We start from the raw sequence: 22557 nt of genomic DNA, 5'->3' as shown, positions 1-22557 counted from the left end.
ATGTTTCCTGACAGATACGATCAAAGTCAGAGGTTGAGAGGATTTTGGAGTACCATTACATCATTTTTACAGTTCCAGATAAAATACTTTTAGGGACTAAAAATGAATATAGAGCAGGGGTGTCAAATTGCCGGCCCGCGGAACGGATGCATCATCGTGAAACCGCGCCCACCCCATTGCTGGCAATGAGAAAAAAGTTGCGATACGTCGCGACACGTCACGTGACATTGCGAGTTTGACACCCCTGATATAGAGAAAACCAGAGAAACGCTTACCTGTTGGAGCCATCTTTCATGTGGACTTTTGCATATAGAACATCAATCATGGCTGGGTCATCGTTCATGTACTCTATACCTCTTATTTCCACAGTTAGCGGTTTGCCTTCAGTAATTGTGCTATTAAAAAAAAAAAAAGAGGGGGTGAACATACCAAATGGTTCATTCTGGACTTTAGCTAGCAATTACATATTTTGCTACTTCAACTGCGTTAGACATAAGAAGCACCACAAGCCCAAGTGTAAGTAACCTGCTGCTGCTGTTCAATTTAATATGATTGAATGCTATTAGTTCCCTATGGATGTTCCCCATTTTCGGTTCCTAAACTTGTCTTTGCTATTTCTGAGTTATTGGCTATAGTGATGGGTATTCCTTGTGAAGTCACATTTTTGTCCTTCCATGCCAGCAGATATTCAAAGAGCTCTAATTTAGGTACAACACTAGTGATAGTAAACAGTAATAACCATTCTTAAGAATTACTATGATCCTTTAACATGTATTCAAGGGCTGCTGTAGTCATATTCATGAAGTGCATCACATTAAATTTAATTTATTTCTTTGGCACGGTGACCTTTGGCATGCCACTCAAATGCCACTGCAATCTTTTACCTGGACTATAATTGTAGCTTTAGATTTGCCCCGTCAGCATTTACAGGTTGTAAGAAGAAAAATGGAATTCTGCTGTTATTATATAGGTTATAAACCTTCCAGACAGCTACTGCATCGGTTTTAAACATGGCACGGCATTAATATTAAGAAATGTTAAATAATACAAGGAATTATACTATCTTTCATATAAAACTGAAAGGCCAACATTTTCTAATATTAAAAGCTGAGGTTTTTTTTATCCATGTGCAGTTCTACACATAGCAAAATTCACAGCAAATTTATTTTCCCTTAGCAATAATGGCAATAACGGTTTTTCAATACAGCAGACGTAATTGTCCTTGTGGCTGTTGTTGCTCTGCATTATAACAATATCATATCTCCACTTGTAAAGAGCTAGAGTTCAAATGACAGAGGGGGGTATCCTGTCTTGGCAGAGTGAAGTCAAAGGGGCAGGGATTAGAGCAGCGGTCCCCAACCTTTGTGCATTGATGGTTCAGCTTGGGGGGGGGAGAGGGAAACATGGCCGTGCTAGCTGCCAGCCGGTGCACATGCGTGTGAGTGCTGGTCCGCCTCTCACACGAGTGGAGCTGCGCGTGCCAACCTCACTCTCACATGGCCTGGTTCCGAACAGGCCACGGCCCGATAGTGGGCCACGGCCTGGGGGTTGGAGACCCCTGGACTAAGGAGAGCTGGATCCCTGATTTTTGAAAAGCCATAATTAAGAGAATTGGTGTAATAAAAGGGATCGCAGTTGTCAAACTTTGCTGTGTAATACTGTACTTGTGTTTTATTTATTGCCTCTCTTCCACTATTTTGTTATATGAGTGTGAAAAGCGTGTGATACAACTGAGTTGAGAAAAGGGTAAAGATGTTATTATACTGGTGGTAAAGACGGTAATAGTTTGGGAGAACTGAATATTGTAAGAATAGAGAATATATGGCTAGAAGCTATTATTCTCTCTGGTTTCTCATGGGGGGGGGGAGATTTGTTGCAAGCTATAGAAATACCACCCTACTTAGCAGAACACCCACCAGAGAGTCAAACTGAAGACTTTTACATGGTGTTGAGTCAACAGCCTATCTAAGCAAGCTCGCTTTTAAAATGATATTGGAGAACTTTGATATAGTCATCAACAATTCATACTAAGAGTATGTTAGAACAGAGGTCCCCAACCTTTTGGGCACTAGGGACCGGTTCCATGGAGAAAGGTTTTTCCGCAGACTGGAGAGTGTATGGTTTTGTGTGCTGCCTGCATCCCACAGATGGGCCTTTGCTTTTTTGTGCGGCCCAGTTGCTGGCATGCCGCGGTCCGGTACCGGTCCATAGACCGGAGGTTGGGGACCCCTGTGCTAGAAGATCTGTCTCAGCATTTCATAGCCACCACCCTGAGACCATCTCAAATGGTCACTGGCCATATATCCTAAATTAAATCTTTGGGGAGATGAAGAGCACAAATGGATTAACTGGGGGTAGGTGGGTGAGCATTAAAGTTATTCCACTGTCAAAGTCATAGCCTCATCTGGTGAAATTTGGTCTCAGTTTCTATCCTCTCCATTAAGATTAGCCTGTCTCTGGGGATTATGAAGTCTAACAGGCTCTTGAATAATCCATGGGAATTTATAGGTGCAAAGTCAGTAAATTCTTCAATGAGTCTTCACCTCTACTGGCCTATACATTTACTAAGGCCATCAGGCAGGTCTGGCTGCTTGTGGTTCAGCTTGCTTTATTATCATCTCGTGGTTACTCACCAAAAAACTCCTTCTTTATGGCTGCATCTATCCTCTGGAATGTTCTTCCCCAAGGAGGCACTTACTGTTAAATCTTTTCAGCATCTAATAAAGATGCATTTCTTCACTTAGGCCTTCCTTATCATAATGCTCTTTTTTCCCCTTTTATTTATTTATTTATTTATTTATTTATTTATTTATTTATTTATTTAGTTCTTGGCGTATTCAGGTCTTTTCCCGTGTAAGATTGAGAGTATCTTGGCGACATGTATTTAATATATATATTAAATACACACACACAAACACACACTGTTACTATTTTAATTCATTGCCATTTGTAATTTTTCATTCTCCTTATTTGCATGCTAGGGTTGAGATTTTTACATAAAATGTGGCATAAAAATCTAATAAATGCATGCTAAATTAAGGTATCATCTCCTGATTTCAATTAGTAACAAATAAACAAGGCTCCCGTGATACCAAAGGGGAGTCATAAGTCTTAATATTTTGGCTGGCCTTAACAAACATATGCAGCAAATTTGTTATTGCTACTAACGCTGTCACTATGGATTGTATCTCTGACATTACTCTGAAACTAGGAAGCTGTGAATGGCTCTGTTTAATTATATGTGTATAATTATTTAGAGTGCCTCTTGTTTAATTAGCGAGGGAAATAATGCAAATACAATATATCAAACACAGGAGCATCAAGGAGTAGACTAATAACTCAGAATTATCAATAAGGATAGAAACCAGCATAATAAGCTCATAAATATCAAATTATGCTTAGCTGTTATAGGACCCATTTGATGGCTTCAGTGAACGAAGCCATTAGTACTACATTCAACAGGGATGGGGAACTATGGCCCCTTTATGACCTATTGACTTTAACTCCCAGAATTCCTGGGAATTGATATCCACAGGTCATAAAGGGACTATAGTTCCCCACTCCTGACATTCAGGATAGAATGCTACAGACTTGAGGGGCTTCATGTTATTAATTGTTCTCACTAGTAACCTCACTGGCTGAGTTGAGACGATGCACTACATTAAGCTACTCCTTGTTTTAACCATGGTTTACTGAATAAGCACCCACTGGAAAAATTGACATATCAGACTAAGCCAATATCCTGTCCTAGATCAGGATTAGAGTTTGGAAGTGACAAACACACAGTAATACGTTGTACGCATTAATTTCCAAAATGATTATTAGGGAGCAGAGAAACACACAGAGAATTACGCCAGGGATACCGTACCTAGATTGCAGAAACTTGATACTCATTAGATGGCAGCAATGTTACAAAGAACACACTAACTCGTTGCTGTCACCTAGTAGTAATGTGGATTTCTGCAGTCCAGACATGGTGATCCTGGATTAAGTAGTTAGTAAATTGATCCAGAAGTCAAAAGTCGAAAGCTAAACTTTAATCTGAACAACTTTTCAAATGGCAAAAGCAAAAGAACAAAATCTGGGGACCAGGCAGAGAAGACTCCATCAAATAATCAAGATCCATGGCATATAAGTAACTAGTTATAAAGAAGAGATATTATTTCTAACAGTAAGATAATCTCAGACTTGTTTTATACTTGAGGCTACAGCTATCTCACCCACACTTAGCTGCTATTTATTGAGCCTGACCCTTCTGCAAGGCCATCCAGGGTTTACTCAAATAGACTTTCATTTACAGCATGTTCTCCCTTGTCTTCTGATACTCAACCAGATATTATTCATGGGCTCACTGCCTGAACAAGTGAATCTAGTTCATCACTGGGACAGGGAGGACAGGTTAAGGCTCATGACCTTAAGGATTTCCCTTCTATCCATTTTTCCAAAAAAATCTGGTGAAATAGAGTTGAGAGAAAGTGACATGCCCACAGTCACTCAGTGAACTTCCATAGCTGAGAGTAGATTTCATGAATGTTGTCCAGTCCCCTTAATCACTATACAGTAAGTCCTTGACATAACAACAGTTCATTTAGTAACTGTTCAAATTTATAATGGCACTGAAAAAAGTGACTTACGATCGTTTTTCACATGACCATTGCGGCATCCCCATGGTCACGTGATCAAAATCCAGACTCTTGGCAACCGACTCACATTTATGACGGTTGCAGTGTCCCGGGGTCACGCGATCCCCTTTTACAACCTTCTGACAAGCAAAGTCAAAGAGGAAGCCAGATTCACTCAACAACCATTTTACTAACTTAACAACTACAGTGATTCACTTAACAACTGTGGCAAGAAAGGTCGTAACATTAACAAATGTCTCACTTAATAACAGAAATGTTGGGCTCAATTGTGATCGTAAGTTGAGGTCTACCTGTAGTACGCTCGTGACACATTTCAGTTGTCTTGCCTTTTGCAATTTCCACATTCTTACAATTGCATTTTTTATCATCAGAGGTTTTGTTACTAATTTTAAAAAGAGGTTAATCACAAAAGAGCTCATTTGTAAAGTCTGGGTATATCCTAAATTCTAAGCTAGAAATCACTGCACTAGAAAGCTCTTGTAAAAATATTACGAACGCAACTGCACTGAGGGGTGGGGGAAGAGGACCTTTATTTATCATCCTACATCTCAAACCGCATGCCTTTGTGCAGTGCTTTCCGACAACTTCTGCCCTTCAGAGGCACTGAGCTATTGTTTTAGGACTGATTTCTTACACGCGTTGTGTACTTTCAATGTTCTCTGCCTACAGCTTTTTAAAGAAATGAATCTCAGGGATATACAACCATCCGGGGCGAAAAGAATTATTGGCCAAACACTCTGCTAGTACAAAGTGTGAAGGTAATCACATTTTTCATCCACCTCCATGGAAAAAAATCAGTCTTTGCTTATGCACAAAATCACTGCAAGAAAAAAAAAGTAGCCAGAGATTAATTAAAAAATGACAAGGAAAAAAAAAAGTTTCTAGTAGAGGAAAACTTGAAGAATTAGGATAGGGACCGATTGTCATGGAGAAAAATCTATCAATATCAACATCAACTTGACGGCACATAATCAATCAATCAAAAGGGATTCTATCAAATAGCTTGTTGACTGATGTCATAAACAAAACCCAACTGAGTCCTTGGTCTTTAAATAGTTGGAGTTGCTTGCTACAATTTCTTACAATTCTATATTTTTTTCTATTCAATTCTCTCCATAGATGCTTCTTCTTTGGACAAATCTAGACAATTTCTTCTCTCTTCTACTACCAAGCTTCTGTTTTACTTACTTGACAAGGTCTTCTCTACACTTCTGCAGGAGTTCCTGGGCTTTATGGATTTCTTGTTCATTCAGAAGTACCAGTGTCCCAATAGTCAGATGGAGTTTTGCTGGGTTCTGGAATAGGCTACTGCTGACTCCACAGTCCTATAAAAATATTAGGCATTCCTCAAGTGAGAAAAATGTACATTAGAAACTCCATAAGCATTCATTATAGGTAGTTCTTGACTTATGACCACAATGGAGCCCAGAATTTCTGTTGTTAAGTGAGACGTTGGTTAAGTGAATTTTGCCCTATTTTACGACTCTTCTTGCCACAGTTGCTAAGTGAATCACTGCAGTTGATAAGTTAGTAACATGGTTGTTAACTGACTCTGGCTTCCCCATTGACTTTGTTTGTGAAAATGTTGCAAAAGGGGATCACGTGACCTTGGGACACAGCAACGGTCATAAGTATGAACCAGTTGCCAAGCATCTGAATTTTGATCACATGATCATAGGGTTGCTACAAAGGTCATAAGTGTGAAAAACGGTTCTAAGTCACTTTTTTTTAGTGCCGTTGTAACTTTGAACTGTCACTAAATGAACTGTTTTGTATTTTTGGGCATGACAAGTCATAATTTGCATTGAACAAAGACAGATTCAAGTATGGGGAGCATGGAAGCACTAGAGTTTCCAAACTAGCATTTTCCGAAGCACCTGAAGACAAGACAAGAAGCAACAGATGAAAACTAACAAAGGAGAGAAGCAATCTAGAACTAAGGACAAATTTCCTGACAGTGAGAACAATCAATCGGTGGAATGGCTTGCTTTCAGAAGTTGTGGGAACTCCATCATTGGAGACTTTTAAGAAGAGACTGGACAGTCACTTGTGTGAAATGGTATAGGGTCTCCTGCTTGAGCAGGAGGTTGAAGTAGAAGACCTCCAAGGTCCTTCCAACTATAATAATAATAATAATAATAATAATAATAATAATAATAATAATAATAATAATAATAATAATAATAATAATGATGATGATGATGATGATGATGATGATGATGATGATGATGATGATGATAATGATGATGATGATGATGTTATTATTATTATTATAAAGTTGGAAGGGACCTTGGAGGTCATCTGGTCCAACCCCATGCTCAGGCAGGAAACTCTATACCATTTCAGACAAATGGCTTTCCAGTCTCTTCTTAAAAACTTCCAGTGTTGGAGCATTCACCACTTCTGGAGGCAGGTTGTTCCACTGGTTAATTGTTCTAACTGTCAGGAAGTTTCTCCTTAGTTCTAGGTTGCTTCTCTCCTTGATTAGTTTCCATCGGTTGGTTCTTGTCCTGCCTTCAGGCGCTTTGGAAAATAGCTTGACTCCCTCTTCTTTGTGGCAGCCCCTGAGATATTGGAACACTGCTATCATGTTCCCCCTCGTCCTTCTCTTCGTTAAACTAGTATTGATCCCCAAATAACAGAAGCCTGATATAGGCCACTCCTTGGCATTTTTTGAGATTCTCCTGCCACGGAGAAATTTTCAAAACATAATACAAAGAGCAATACTGCTCCATATTCTATGACTGCAATCATGACTCTCAAATCTCCAGACCTTCATTTTTTTAACATGGTAAATGGGAATGCTACCTCTCATGGTAGACTCAAAACTGTTAAGAAAAAGCTGGAGAATTCCCAGGAGTTGATGCAGTGATGGGATTCAGATGCTTTGCACTGCTTCAGCAGAACCGGTAGCTAATTTTTTGTTGACTTCGCCGAACTGACTGAAGCCCTAGCCCTTTTTCGCAAGGCCCAGAATGGACTGCCGGAAGTACATGGATGCCACTTCCAGAAGTCCGTTCTGAGCTTCGGAGGCTTCAGGGAGGCCTCCCAGGCCCAGAACGGCCCACCGGAAGTGTGTGGACGCCACTTCCGGAAGTCTATTCTGAGCCTTGGAGGCCTGGAGGAGGCCTCCCAATCACAAAACAGACCACCAGAAGTGCGTGGATGCCACTTCTGGAAGCCTGTTCTGAGCCGGGGAAGCCTCCCAGGCCCAGAACGGCCCACTGGAAGTGTGTGGACGCCACTTCTGGAAGTCTATTCTGAGCCTTGGAGGCCTGGAGGAGGCCTCCCAATCACAAAACAGCCCACCAGAAGTGCGTGGATGCCACTTCCAGAAATCTGTTCGGAGCCTCGGAGGCCTGGGGGAGGCCTCCCAGGCACAGAACGGCCCACCGGAAGTGCATGGATGCCACTTCTGGCCCAGGTCCAGAACAGAGTTCCAGAAACGGCATCCATGCAGAGAACTGGTTGTTCAGGTATTTGAATCCCACCACTGAGTTTACGCCTGTTTTTCCCCTCCCCATCCTTTAATTACTATCAAAACAAAGTTGAGAAAAATCTCTAAAGCCCATCTGGGTGAAAGTTGATTTAGATATCTTCCAAAGCTCAGTATCTATTTTTATGAACTTTTCTTAATCTTAAAAATCAAAGCCTAGCAACAGAAGCTATTATAGTCTATAACGAACACCAGGAGCACTGGAAGCTGGTGAAACAGCAGGGAGCAGATCTGATGGATTCCAATTATTGGCAGCAGTTCATTTTAATTTCTGTAATGCTTGCAGTTATAATGAGCACAAAATATATTAACACAATAAATAAGCATAGGAAAAGAGCATATTCTATCTAATCCCATAGAGAAGGAATGGTGGCAAAAAAGCCCCTGAATTTATGTTATAATTACTATCAGTTTAAATAGCTGAATTTTTCCTTTACAGCTTTCCAGGAATCAAAGTCATCTTCCATGCCAACAACTTTCTACCTGTCTTTTTCTACTCTCTACTGCAGAAGAGAAGGCTGGAAAGCTTTACTGCGGTTAGTCCTCAAGGTACTATGATCTTGCTTGCCATAATCGTTAAGTGAATTTCTGCAGTTGTTAAGTGAATCATTCAGTTGTTAAGCAAATCTGACTTCCCCAATGGACTTTTGCTTGTCGGAAGCCAGCTGGGAAATTTACAAATGGTGATTACATGACTCCAGGCAGTGCAACTGTTATTAATACATGCCAGTTGCCAAGCGCCCAAATTTTGAACATTAGTCTGTGGGGACGCTGTGATGGTCATAAGTGTGAAAAACAGTCATAAGTCACTTTTTTCTGCACCATTGTAACTTTGGACAGTCACTAAATGAATAAGTCAAGGACTAGCTAAAATAGAAACAAAGGTTCATTTAGCCAACTTTTAAAATAACGTGGGAATATAACAAGTGTTGCTACAAGTGTTTACTAGTATTTCTAAAATTAGTATCTGCTGCTTTACTATCCAGGCTGCCAGTTTCCAATGAAATTCTGTAGGTCTTGAAATATGCCAAGCCAATGCTATTTCTACTAAAAACTCTTTGGCAAAGTTGAAGCAGATTGTTCTAGGTTTTGATTTTTGCTTGTCTAGTAAACAGAGCTCTGTCTAAATACTTAGGTCATCATTTATAGTTTTGCAATGAATTTAATTATTCTGAGCTGTACTGACCGCTTTTATTTAAAACTGCACTCAGCAAATTCCTTTAAATCTTAATAAACTTGAATATCCTAAAATTGAACAATTAACATCGAAGAAGACCAAGCTATATTAAGTAGTGGAAGTTTAAGAAAGATAAACATTCATTCATTCATTCATTCATTCATTCATTCATTCATTCATTCATTCATTATATCTTGCTACAATCAAGGATGAAAACTCTAAAAACATTTGTAGTAAAGTGTATGTTTACATTCAACCTTTTTTTTCTAGCATGCAAGTAGGACAAACTAAATTGGAGTCTTATACTAAAAAGGAAGCTATTAATAACCTCTGGCTTATTGCTTCTAACAAATTCCTTATAAACTCAGTTACGATGTAAGCATGTGTTAGTAAGCATCAATTATCTTATGAGACAACAAACAAATAAGAGTATTTGGAATGGTCAAGGGTTCCATGCATACTAATGGTTCATATTGGGAATAAATAATGAATTCCAAACTGGGCTTCATAGGAAAGTCTACAGAGTTGTCGGGCTGCCAGCAGTTACAAACAGACTCAAATCCAGGAAGCCCCCACTGGTACTTGCACAACATCTACCCAACAATTTTAACATTGATTCTCACTGGAAAGCCAAATGGGTTGCTGAACGCCCACTCATACTGTAGGAAGATATATAAATGACCCCACAAAAATGTTGCCAGGCTTTGAACTACCACGTCAGCAATGGACAATGCTGAATAGGATTCGAACCTCACAAGGTTATCTGCCGGGACTCTCTGTATAAATGGGGCACAGTATCCTCCCCTCAGTGTGACCGCAGAGTCCCATATCAAACCATAGGTCACATAGTGCCTGGCTGTAAGCTGAGGGCATATACCAGTCCAGTATCTGGTGTTTTAAATATAAACAATGCTGCGCTTCAGTGGTTAGATGGCCTAGCCCAGGGGTAGGCAACCTTGGCTCCTTTATGACTCGTGAACTTCAATTCCCAGAATTCCTGAGCCAGCCATGCTGGCTCAGGAATTCTGGGAGTTGAAGTCCACGAGTCATAAAAGAGCCAAGGTTGCCTACCCCTGGCCTATCCCTAGACATTGGTATTTGAACATAGATCATTTTAACATTTATATTTTATTGTGTTCTGCTAACCTAGATGAAATGTTAGTATATATTGCTAGTCCATATATGCTATGCTATGTGCTAAATAAATTAATTAATTGGACTTCATATATGCATATGGAACCTTGGGTAACCATCAAACAGATAAAGTTATCTTCTCATACAAAGTACCATGCTCACAGATAGCACTGCATAAATATTAAGACTCCATACAGAACGTGTTTAGGCAAATTCATTTGGCCTGATATCACGCAATTAGTCAGAATCATCTGTACAAATAGTTTCCAGATCTCATTTGAAAGATAATTTCCTCTAATAAGTCACTACATTGAGCAGAAGCAGAATAAAATGAAACTATAAAGGCACCCAAAGGATTACAGCACAACTGTAGTATCCTTCCATTGATTCTTATAAACAATTTCCAGTTTGCTCCTCAAAATGTGTAATTGAGATTTATTTATTTCACAGCTATTACATATCATCCCAATCATATGAACGCACAAAATATCACAAAATGCAGCAATTTAGTAATAAAGGGAATCATGAGAGTTCACTACAAATTATCTTAACAAACTGTAATTAATATTAGGGTAAAAAAGAATATTGACGCATTTGAAAGGTGGGTGCTGGAGAAGACTCCTGAAAATACCATGGACAACCAAGAAAATAAACAAAATGGACATTGAACAAATTAATCCAGAATTCTTACTCAAGGCACAGATGACCAGGCCCAAATTATACTACTTCAGATACAATCCATGAAGATTCTAGAGAAAGTCTCAAAGATGCTTTTTCAAAAGGCAACTGAACTTCCTTTGTTTTTTCATGAAGATGTTTTGTTTCTCATCCAAGAAGCTTCTTCAATTCTGGAGAGAACTGAAGAAGCTTCTTGGATGAGTAGAGAAACGTCTTCAAGGCTTCGGACAACCCTAACATGGATGACTGAGAATCTCTATAGACATTCTAGAGAAGACTCTGGTGATGGGAAAAGTAGAAAGAAAGAGAAGAGGACGACCAACAGCAAGGTGGATGGATTTAGTTACAGTGGCAATGAATATCCTGTTGGAAGACCTGAAGGAGCAGGTTGGGGACCGATCATCAAGGATAAAATGTATCAATGTGGTTGCTAAGAGTCAATACATAATCAATCAATCAATGAATCAATAATTAACCAGCTGCCCAAAACCTCAGTATAGCCAAAAGCCACTGAAATAAAACAGAATTGAGGACCATTCTAAATGTCCAGGACCAACTGGACTTCTGAGAGTTGCAAGGGTTTCAGCTATTCCTGAGAAGGCTGCTAATTCTGGGAGTTGAAGTCCATAATTTGAAATTTGCCAAGGCTGAGAAACACTGCCCTAGACTAGTCTACCTCAGAAAAATTAAAGTCTGGCTTAACTTCAGATATCTATATAGACGTGTATCTATAGAAGGGAATATGAGGGCTGTTACCTAGTTTGGCAATGTAACATCTGCAAGAAAGCCACCAAGCTCAGAGAGCACCAAGGACACCACACAGACATGTTCATGACTGACATTTTCCAGGTTTTTCAAGCAAAGATGAAATGCTAAGTACTGCTGCTTACTTTAGACCAGGGGTAGTCAACCTTGGCTCTTTTATGACTCGTGGACTTCAACTCCCAGAATTCCTGAGCCAGCACAGCACAGCACAGCTGGCTCAGGAATTCTGGGAGTTGAAGTCCACGAGTCATAAAAGAGCCAAGGTTGACTACCCCTGCTTTAGACACTGAACAATTCCTTTGATTAACTGAAGCAGTCAATTCAGCTTCTCAATACTTTACATTGAGCACAAGGATTGCTAATTTTGAGAAACAGTCCAGCATTTCTAAAAGGCCTTTGAGAAAGAGTTGAGGGTGATGGTTTGGATGGCTAGTTTTGTTACAGCATTTCATATAGTTCTGATTAAAAGTGTTTGATAGTTAAGCTTCTATAAATTATTATTATTTAATTCTATGCATAGAAAAAGATAAATTTCATATAAATCTATGTAATTTATTCCAAGCTAAAAAATTGACTCTCGATTTCTAAAAATCTGCTAAAGGTAGTCAATACAAGTACTTTCCAAATACTGCCCTCTGCTGGATACAAAATCATGGTAAAACCTTAACTTTATCACAACTATTATTATGACATATATATGCATACCGGTATGTATATGTTGTATGTGTATTTGGGGTTGTAGATTATGAAACAATTAATAGTCATGAAGTTCTAAAAATGATAATGAAGCTGTTGAGTTTTACTGGTAATAAAGATGCCTCTTTCTCATATAAATTAGATAAACTGCAAAAACAAATGTTTATAAATATTCTTAAACATGCCTTTTACATTTCAAAGAACATCATACAATTACATTGTCATTCCAGTAGCTTGTAAAGTCTATAGTTTTTTTTAATTATAGGGCAGTTCAACTTTTTGGGGAATCATTAACAATCATTTTATTCAGACAAGAAATTATATGTACAGGAGTCTTAGGAGTTAGAATGACTTAGAATGACTCAATGGAGCATGCATATGTTTGTCTCATGCACACACACACACAAACACCTCTAATTCCTACATTTTCCTCTTTTCTCAAACTGGTGGGACTTCATTCCTTTCTTGGTTAAGAGAATCTAGTTTATCAGTATATTTAGTCTGATAAAATGCAGGCTTGTTTTACTAAAAATAAAAAATAAAGCCAAGATTCTATCAAAAGTATGATACAAGACTGTTTCCACAAAATATCATTTAAGTTAACAGAGACATATTTATCTATAAACATTTATTACCTCAAGCCAAGAAACTAATGCTTAGAGCAGGAGTGTCCAATCTTGGCAACTTTAAGATTTGTGGACTTCAACTCCCAGAATTCCTTAGCCAGCTATGGTGGCTGGGAACTCTGGGAGTTGAAGCCCACAAGTCTTAACATTGCCGAGGTTGAACACCCTTTGATCTCTCATCTTTGCCCCTGTACTAATTGGAAGCTGCTGATCATAGTATGTTAAACTGTAACACCAAGCCAGGCTTGGTTACAATTCATTAATATTCAGTCATTATAATTCCAAGTAGATTTGATTGCCTCTTTTTTATTTTCTTTTGCCTAGCCCTTGAAAATGATATCACGTACATGCATTTTAACTTTGTTCTGGGAATTAGAACGGTTGTTAGATTTATTCTTTGTTTCCTGAGGAAACATTTCCTGGTAATATATTCAAGTCTGTTTTAGACAGTTTACAGTAATACATAAAAATAATATATTTTCCCCACAGAGATCTATCCTGCTTCCATTCTAATTAGAAAACACAGAGTAACAGTCTTTTTCAAATTGCTGCAAGTTGTTTCCAATTGTTCTAACATCCATCAAACTCTTAGTCTTGGTCCCATAAGAGAATGAAAGGATTTTCTTTGTATTTCACAAATAGCAACACGATGCAAGCCTCATGACTTTTACAAAAAATAAAATAAAAATGAAAATGTATGAAAACTTGACGGCTTTCATTCATCTTTACATTTTCAGAGAACTTCGATAGTCAAACTTTGCCACCACTCACATTTATCTATCATATCTCCCACTTTCCTAAAATTTTTCTTCAGTTTATGGATAGAGATCTTAATCTCAAACCGCAACCTTGGATTGATCACACAACCCTCTACAGCAAGCAGGCTGTAAGCTCTAATGTGGATTGAAGCAAAAGTCCCTAAATCTTGATTTAGACTTGTCCAGAACTGCATGTAGGTGTTAATGCATACTTATGCTGCAAAGGGATTGATAGGTATCTGTTTTATTGATAGGTATCTGTTTTATAAGGCTGTCAGCCGCCCTGAGTCCGGTAAGGAGAAGGGCGGGATATAAATTGAATAAATAAATAAAATAAATAAAATAGGTAAGCATAGGTTGCAGATGGTTGCAAAAGGGTTGATGTGTACCCCTCCCATATCGCATCTGCACATGCTGATTGATTGATTCGATTTTTGGTTTGGAAGTGGGCAGTTTGAGTACCCTCTAACCAGGGGTGTCAAACTGCCGGCCCACGGGCCGGATGCATCATCTGGAAGCCGCGCCCACCCCATTGCCGGCAATGGCAAAACTGTCCCGATACATTGCACGATGTCACGAGTTTGACATGTCTGCAACCAGTACATTAATATTAGCAGAAATTGTGAATGCCTCAGGTATGTCACTGTCTCTGAACAGACACATATGTTCCCTAGCATGTAGTGATGCTGAAATCTAACAGCAGCTTAACTGAAACAGGTTTTTTTTTAAAGGAGGAATGCACTTTTCCAGTTCTTCATTATCAAAAATTCACACTGTACTGTACCTAACTGTAAACATTGAAAAGATGGCTTCCAAACAAGCTCTCATCACTGACAGTATAAGAAAGAGCGGGTGAGATCTGCTCCTCTTAGTGGTGCCACTGGGTACTGCCCCGCCCAGCAGGGCAGTGATGAGCTGAACACAGGCCAAACTAACTGAGGATGTCAGGCCCAGATGACAAGCCTATCGGTCAGGTTTTTTTTTTTTCTTGTCAGAACCTATACAGCCATCTCCTTCAAAATGCACACAAATGGTGCTGCATTTCATCATGCAAGACGGTGTTTGTCGATCCAAAAAGCGGACACTGCTCCTGCGAGAAAAAGGCTGGGATGATGATGATGATGATGCCAACTGACAGTACAAGGCAGACCAACTGTGTGCTGCTAGTTTCTACTTGGGTCCATTTGCCCCTTTCCAGGAACCAGGAAATCAGATTGTTAATGAATGTCCTTGTGGTGGTGCTACTCAACAGTGGGTCGGTTTCTAGCAAGGTGACAATTGTTCACAGTAATACTAGGTGAACAAGTGGACCTGTTGGGTGAGGGAGATAAGTCTGGAAATCTGTCTCTCTCAGTATTGGGTTCTTTAGCAGTGTTGATTTTATAGGCAGGCGGACGAGAGGGACTGCAATGATTGTGACAGATGTCGTTCCTATGGGGAAGGGTCCAGGTCTCAACTTCTGCTCAAGATGGGGAAATGTTGAGCTAGTTTGCTTCTCTGCCCCTCCACGAGCTCTTGAAAAGAGTGTCTGAGCTGCTTGTTAAGAGCAACTAGCAACATAATGCTAATTAATCTTTAAAATCACCCGGTGAGATGGAACCATCTCAAGCAGAAATAGAAAAATAATTACCAGCTTCAGCAGCAATAAAAGGTCCAACAATTTTCCTTTCTGAGACAGGAGAGGAAATTGCTTTGGTTGACAGTTCAACTGAAGATCAGGTAGGAGAAGCGCAGGAAGCAACAGTTAACTCCAAAATGGAGCCAAGACAAGTACTGTAATTAATTCTGAGGTGCTTGTCATGGTGTAATCTCACAAAAGAAGTCATCTCACAAAATGAATATTAGCATATCTGAAAGAAGATTTGGGGCTACATGAGAAACACTGTTGTGAGGGCCAAACCAATAGGACTGTGAAGGTGCCTGAGCATGCACATGTGCAAATTCATAAAATGGAAAAAAAAATAACAGCAGTTGCCTTCAAAATAAAAACAATCCACGCGGGCTGGACAGGGAGAGTCAAAGGGCTGGAGGTGGCCTGGGGGTTATAAAATATCCAGGTCTGATCTAGGCTCTAGCAATAAAACAACCAAAAAAAATCAAAAGACCATGGCAGAAGAGAGGGCTTTGGGGAAAAAATGATATTTAAGCTTCGTGGGTATTGAGGACTAGCAGCCTCCAAAAGCTGTAACAGAGGAGTCTTTCTGGGAAATATTCAGTTTCAAAGAATTCTATAATACAGTACTGAGATTCATCAAAATTCTAATCTTATTATGGACAAATCCAGGTGAGAATTAGAATTCTCAAGAAATCTATCCGGTATAACATTTTGCACCTCTTCAGGAAATGAACCTCTCTAGAATATGGTGAAGGAAAAAAAATAATGTGTTTTTCAGGTTTGCTTTCCAAAGCAGTTAAAAAGCATAAATAATTTAACCATATTAGTGAGGCAGGAAGACAAGTGAAAAAAATTTTCTTCATCCTGCCAATTGTATTTATCTCTGGATGACTGAGAACACTTTTATGATCCTGATATTGCTGTTAATTATCTGAGAAAAGATCTGAAACTCATACTGAGATTGAAATACAACAGCAGTCTTCACAGTAATTAGATAAACATCAAGAGGACAATTCTTTTATTATACATCAAATTTTGAAGCACAGATTTTTCTTTAATTTACTTTTTGAAGTAGATTGAGTTTCAAGTTTCAGGGAGAGAGTAAAAGTCTGCAATACAGGGATATCTCTTCCAGTTGTTCACTGATCGGTATTCTTCTTCCTTTCCTCCTTATTTTATTACTTTTTTGCTCAATTTCCATTTTTTTATCTTGATGCTGATTGCTGCAAGGTTTTTTTCCCCTCTCCTAGGATTTCCTCAGCGCCTTTTATTTTCACTGTTTCTTTTTAATCTTTTTCCTTATTTTTTTATAACTACTATCCTTATTTTTATTCCATTCAAATGTAAAGGTTTTCTTTTCTGAAGTTTTACTTTTGACAAATAGGTTATTAATTTTTTAATACGATTTTTCTTTTTTCCTTGGGTCATGAGCCTGTATAATGCAAAATTTCTGTAGATTACTATATAATGTTATAGTTATTTTTATTTCCAAATATTACAGGGACAAATGTTTTTCTTCAAATATATTTTATAATTGAGGGGGGAAAAATGATGTTCAGTATAAATTCATTTTGTTTGTTAGAAATCAGAAGGCTCCACCATTCCAATGCATTCAATAACAGTCAAAGATAAGAGTATTCACTGAGGCGATGTCTTAAAAAACTAATTAGATATGAATTGTTTGAATCAGATTTACTGAGATTTTTCTGAGAACTAGCTGTAGATTTGTTTCTTGTAAATCCGGACATTTGATCAGAGGACATAATTCAACTACTTAATTTATTACATAATTTTTAAGAAAGCAAGCTTTACACCTGCCTTGTGATTGACCTGCATTTTTCAATTAACACCTGGAAGAGAGGCTGCTTAGAGAAGCTGGCTCTTCCTTTTTACTCTTGTGAGATAATAAACTCTCTGCTCTAACCGCAATTAGATAATTATTCCCCTCTTTTGTCATGGTGGGAAGTGGGTGCCTGCTAGGCATTTAATCCTCATTAATATGTATGTTTCCCTTGCTGATGCCTAAATAGAGCAACTCTGGGGGGTGGGGGGGTGGAGAGGGAAACAGAGGTTGCAGGACTATAAAACAGGCCCAACGAAAGCAACCTCTTTGCAAGTCAAATTCCAGAGACCATGACTGTGAAGGAAGAGCCCCTGGTGCTGTAAGTAATGAAATGGGGACACTTTGAATAAACACCTTGTTTGTTTCTGGCACCTCCTCTTGCTTCGGTCTCCATCTTGCAAAATCTAAATTAGCTAGCAGCACAAGAATTGTTTTAGAAAACAACACCTTTCTGAAATAAATTAGGCATTTACCCTCACATTCAAGACGTTGCAAAATGCTTTATTACTACCCGCATGCTCTTCAACAGCAACAATTTCTAAATAAGCTCCCTGGTTGCCCCAGCACCTATTTTCCATTATTCTTTAATGATGGTTTATAATCTCACTGTCATTTCCCCAGTGAATTTCTTTCAGAAGTTAACTCAGATCCAATGTTTCTAGCTATTACAGGTAATTCCCAATTGACTCACTTGAAGTCCTCATCATATTAATCCTCAATAGCCTTTGAAATCCCTGTTGGGTTTTTTTTTGTAAAAAAAAGAATACTACACATCTTATTGCTTAAATGAGCTACAATAAACAAAAACACCACAATCTGCTTCTAACAGAATAACAGAGTTGAAAGGGACCTTGGAGGTCTTCTAGTCCAACCCCCTGCTCAGGCAGGAAACCCTATACCAGTGATGGTGAACCTATGGCACGGGTGCCAGTGGCAGCACTCAGAGCCCTCTCTGTGGGCACATACGCTGTCACCCCAGCCCCGCCTCCCAAGGCTCCCTCCTCACCAGCAACCCCCCCCCCGGAGGAGAGTCGCCCCCAAGCGTGGCCCACACAGAGTAGTGCAGCCAAGGACATGGCAGCCAGGACAAGATTCTACACTCGCGCCCTGTCACACGCAGTTGATGCTGTGGGGCGCCAGCGGAGGGCATGGCTGCCATGGCGCTGCTGGGCCACCTGGGCAATTTGCGGCAGGCCATGGAGGCGGTGGGTAGCCCTGCGGGCAGGTGGGGGGTGGGCAGAGTGGGGGTGGAGCGGGCGGGTCAGGGGGCAGGCAGGGGCGGTTTTTGGGCACTCGGTCTCTAAAAGGTTTGCCATCACTGCCCTATACCATTTCAGACAAATGGTTGTCTAATCTTTTTTTTAAAACCTCAAGTGTTGGAACATCCACAACCGGAGGCAAGCTGTTCCACTGATTAATTGTTCTCACCATCAGAGAAGCAATTTCTAAGTTGCTTCTCTCCTTGATTAATTTCCATCCATTGCTTCCTGTCCTGCTTTCAGGTTGATCCCCTCTTCTTTGTGGCAGCCCCTTAGATATTGGAACACTGCTATCCTATCACCCCTAGTCCTTCTTTTCACTAAATCAGACATACCCAATTCCTTGCAACCATTCTTGAATGTTTTAGCCTCCAATCCCCTAATCATCTTAATTGCTCTTCTCTACACTCTTTCTAGAATCTCAACATCTTTTTATATCAAAAACTGGATGCAATATTACAAGTGTGGTCTAAGTTTTATTCTCCTTCCCATTTTTGTGTTATATTTGTACAGCTAGTTAGAAATCTTGAAGAACTACTGACTGTGAGATACGTCAGTAGCTAAGAGAAAAACAACTCAGGATTGAAGAAACATCTAGGAGGCAGATCTAAGAAAGACACAAGGAATCATGACAAAATGACAATTCAGAATCCACAGACTGGTCAAAAGGCAGAAATAAGATATAACCAAGGAAAATGCAAAAAACCACACCAAAGCTTTACTATTTATTCTATTTATTCCTTCACTGATGTTCTAGTCCAGACATGTCAAACACAAGGCCCGGGGGCCGGATGTGGCCCACGAAGTGGTTTCATGTGGCCCGCGAAGCCATCCTGGAAACAGTGATGGAACGGCCCCCTCTGCCTTGGCCCTGGCCCAGGCCAGCTGGGAACCAATGTACAATTTTGTGGTGGCCACCTATGCTGAAACGCATTCAGTCTTAGCTCCATAGCCCCCCCCCGCATGGCCTGAGAGGAACAGTGAGGCTCCTCCAGTGGACCATGCCTTGGCACTTGCCCTGGTCCCACCCCCTTCTGCCAGAGACCCTCAGATCTGTCCCACTCCTGCCCAGGCCCCCACAGGCACCCTTAACGCGAATGATGTAGAGCTGGTCACATCCACCCAGTAGGCCACACCCACTCCACCCATGCCCACCCAGTAGGCCACACCTACCCTGGCCACACCCACCCAGCCCCCCAAGGGCAACCGCAATGCTGATGCGGCCCTCAATGAAATTGAGTTTGACACTCTTGTTCTAGTCAGTCCAGAGCTACCTAAATTTCATTGAATAGACTGCAGTGAACAAATCCTAATGGCTCTTGCCTTCATCTATCTTGAAGTTATAAATTCTAGTTTCTTCATGCTAAATACTGATTTCATTCAGGAGTATACATCTTAGGGAGGTAGACTTGCTGAGAATACTATACTAGACTCAGATGGGAGTAAACTCTATTGAACTCTATTTTAGGTATAATGTATAATTTCTATTGTATGCTCCCTCTACAGTGTTTCCTTTCTTCTGGGAATTAAATGTATATAATAGATCACTTATAATTAAGATAATATTTGAAATATGCATAAATGTTGCTTCAAATAACTTTTGTGTTTGGCTTACCTAAGTGAGACATCCATGGTTTTCTCCCTCATCAATCACATCTTTTTAATAATTTCCAATTATATCTTCTGGCTTGGCAGTATTGTCAATAAAATAAATAAGAATGCTCAAACATCTTGCCAATCGTTCTATTTTTCCACCAATATAGTAAATGTTGCATATATGTTTGTTATGTACTTCTATCTGTGTTGGAGTGCCTATGTTTTGTATAGTTTAAACTTGTCAATAAACCTCTCTCTTAATTTAAGTACGATAATCCTTTGGATTTGTATAGGAAAACACCCAAAGTTACTTTGAAATGAAATAGGCGGCAAATAAAGTTAACAAACAAACAAATAAATAAATAAATTTAACTTCAGAATAGTGAGAAGTATTTCTTCCCAGTCAATAATAAATTCCACTACATCTATAATTTCTGAGGCGTCCTAATTTATGTTTTTTTAAAATCCAAATATAGACAGTACTTGCTATGTAGCTGACATTTAATTTGATCCTGGGGTTTATTTTTTGTATCAAATAGATAAGAAATTCTTTTCCAGATTAATTCATACAGATTGAGGAAGGCACATTTTAAATGCTTTTGACTGGATTTATAGGAAATTTTTGCTTTAAGATATTAAAAGTGTGTTCTTTAAAGATATTGGAGAGCATGTAATTTTCTAAACTCAGCCCAATCAGTCTTTGTCTCTGGAACAAGCTGCAACAATCTTTCTATCACAGACAATGTTCTAGGACAGTGATGGCGAACCTTTTAGAGACCGAGTGCCCAAACTGTAACCCAAAACCCACTTATGCATTGTCGGGTGCCAGGTGGGTGTGGCCCATTGGGTGGGTGTGGCCCATTGGGTGGGCGTGGCTGCAGTAACACCAGACTGGGTGGGACTAAAAAGTTCAATCAATCAATTCCAACTTTGCAAGATCTTTTTTTTCCCGTGAGAAGTTGAAATTGACTGATTGATTGAAACTTTTTTTTTTTGTACACAGTGGCGGAGGCCTAAAACAAAAAGGTTTTATAAAACCCAGCTGAAAGCCTAGGACTGGGGCGACGGCACGCGTGTCCACAGAGAGGGCTCTGAGTGCCGCCTCTGGCACCGGTGCCATAGGTTCGCCACCACTTTTCTAGGAACATCTCTTATGATTTTTTTTGTTTCCTACTTCTAAATGTAGAATTTACCAAACAGGTAAATTAATGTTGGTTAAAGCTGTAGGTAGCTTAATTCCAGTACAATGTACATTCCAAGAAAGGAAGTTATTTGGCCAAAAGGTGAATAAATTGAAAGGAATCTCTAAGAGTGAATATCTGAACAAGACTATTTAAAGCTATCATTACAGTTCACTTGTGATTGGGGATCCTGTTATCTCATGCTCACCCTACAGGTGATCATAATCACTAACTTTGTACTGATTCAAAACGTCCCAAAGGTGCTTTTTCAAGAGGCAACTCCTTGAAGACGTTTTACTTTTCATCCAAGAAGCTTCTTCAGTTCTGACTGAAGAAGCTTCTTCAGTTCTGACTTGAAGAAGCTTCTTGGATGAGAAGTGAAACATCTCCAGTCCAGTTGTCTCTTGAAAAAGCACCTTTGGGACAACCATGACCTGGATAACTGAGAATCTCCATAGACATTTGCTGATTCAATAGCACAGACAAACAAACTAAATGCAAGGTGTGCCACTATTTTTCACTTAATAACTGAACCCAAATCTCAGTCAATAAAAAGTTGTCTTTAGTGATGAAGCACCACAATTCCTTTCAGACAGAAGCTCCAAATACACCGAGCCACAACTACAAAGGACTTCCGACTGATTCATGCCTACCTTACCGTTTTACTGGCAGACCAATTATGTAAGGAACCCAGACTATTGCAAGGGCAGCAGATAAGCAGAGTCTACATTATCCTAATCAATAAACAAAGCTCTGTTGTGTTTTTTTTTTTTATTCCTCGGCCCTCACCCTGCCAAATCAATTGCACTGACTGGATGGCTGTTTCCTTAAGTTTTGAAAGCTGCATAACTGCATAACTCAGAAGTTAGAAAGAGTACAGAGAAGAGCAACAAAGATGATCAGGGGACTGGAGGCTAAAGCATATAAGGAACGCTTGCTGGAATTGGGTATGTCTAGTTTAATGAAGAGAAGGACGAGGGGGGACATGATAGCCGTGTTCCAATATCTCAGGGGTTGCCACAAAGAAGAGGGAGCCAAGCTATTTTCCAAGGCGCCTGAAGGCAGGACAAGAAGCAACAGATGGAAACTG

The 22557-nt window shown here is 39.6% G+C and overlaps 1 protein-coding gene across 1 annotated transcript in view; it reads right to left on the bottom strand.

The window, feature by feature from the left end:
* ASCC1 (activating signal cointegrator 1 complex subunit 1) overlaps positions 1 to 22557 on the bottom strand; it is a 111138-nt gene that overhangs the window by 66150 nt on the left and 22431 nt on the right. Inside the window, exons 6-7 of the mRNA XM_015816668.1 lie at positions 5832 to 5968; positions 276 to 395 (exon numbers count right to left, since the gene is read on the bottom strand). Of these exons, the coding sequence (XP_015672154.1) occupies positions 276 to 395; positions 5832 to 5968 (257 nt within the window). The remainder of the gene's footprint in view (positions 1 to 275; positions 396 to 5831; positions 5969 to 22557) is intronic.

Source organism: Protobothrops mucrosquamatus, unplaced genomic scaffold (assembly GCF_001527695.2).
Source record: "Protobothrops mucrosquamatus isolate PMUCROS unplaced genomic scaffold, P.Mucros_1.0 scaffold479, whole genome shotgun sequence".
In the NCBI taxonomy this organism is placed as follows: Eukaryota; Metazoa; Chordata; class Lepidosauria; order Squamata; family Viperidae; genus Protobothrops; species Protobothrops mucrosquamatus.
Note: the sequence above shows the minus strand (reverse complement) of the source record. Positions and strands in the feature narration are given on the sequence as shown.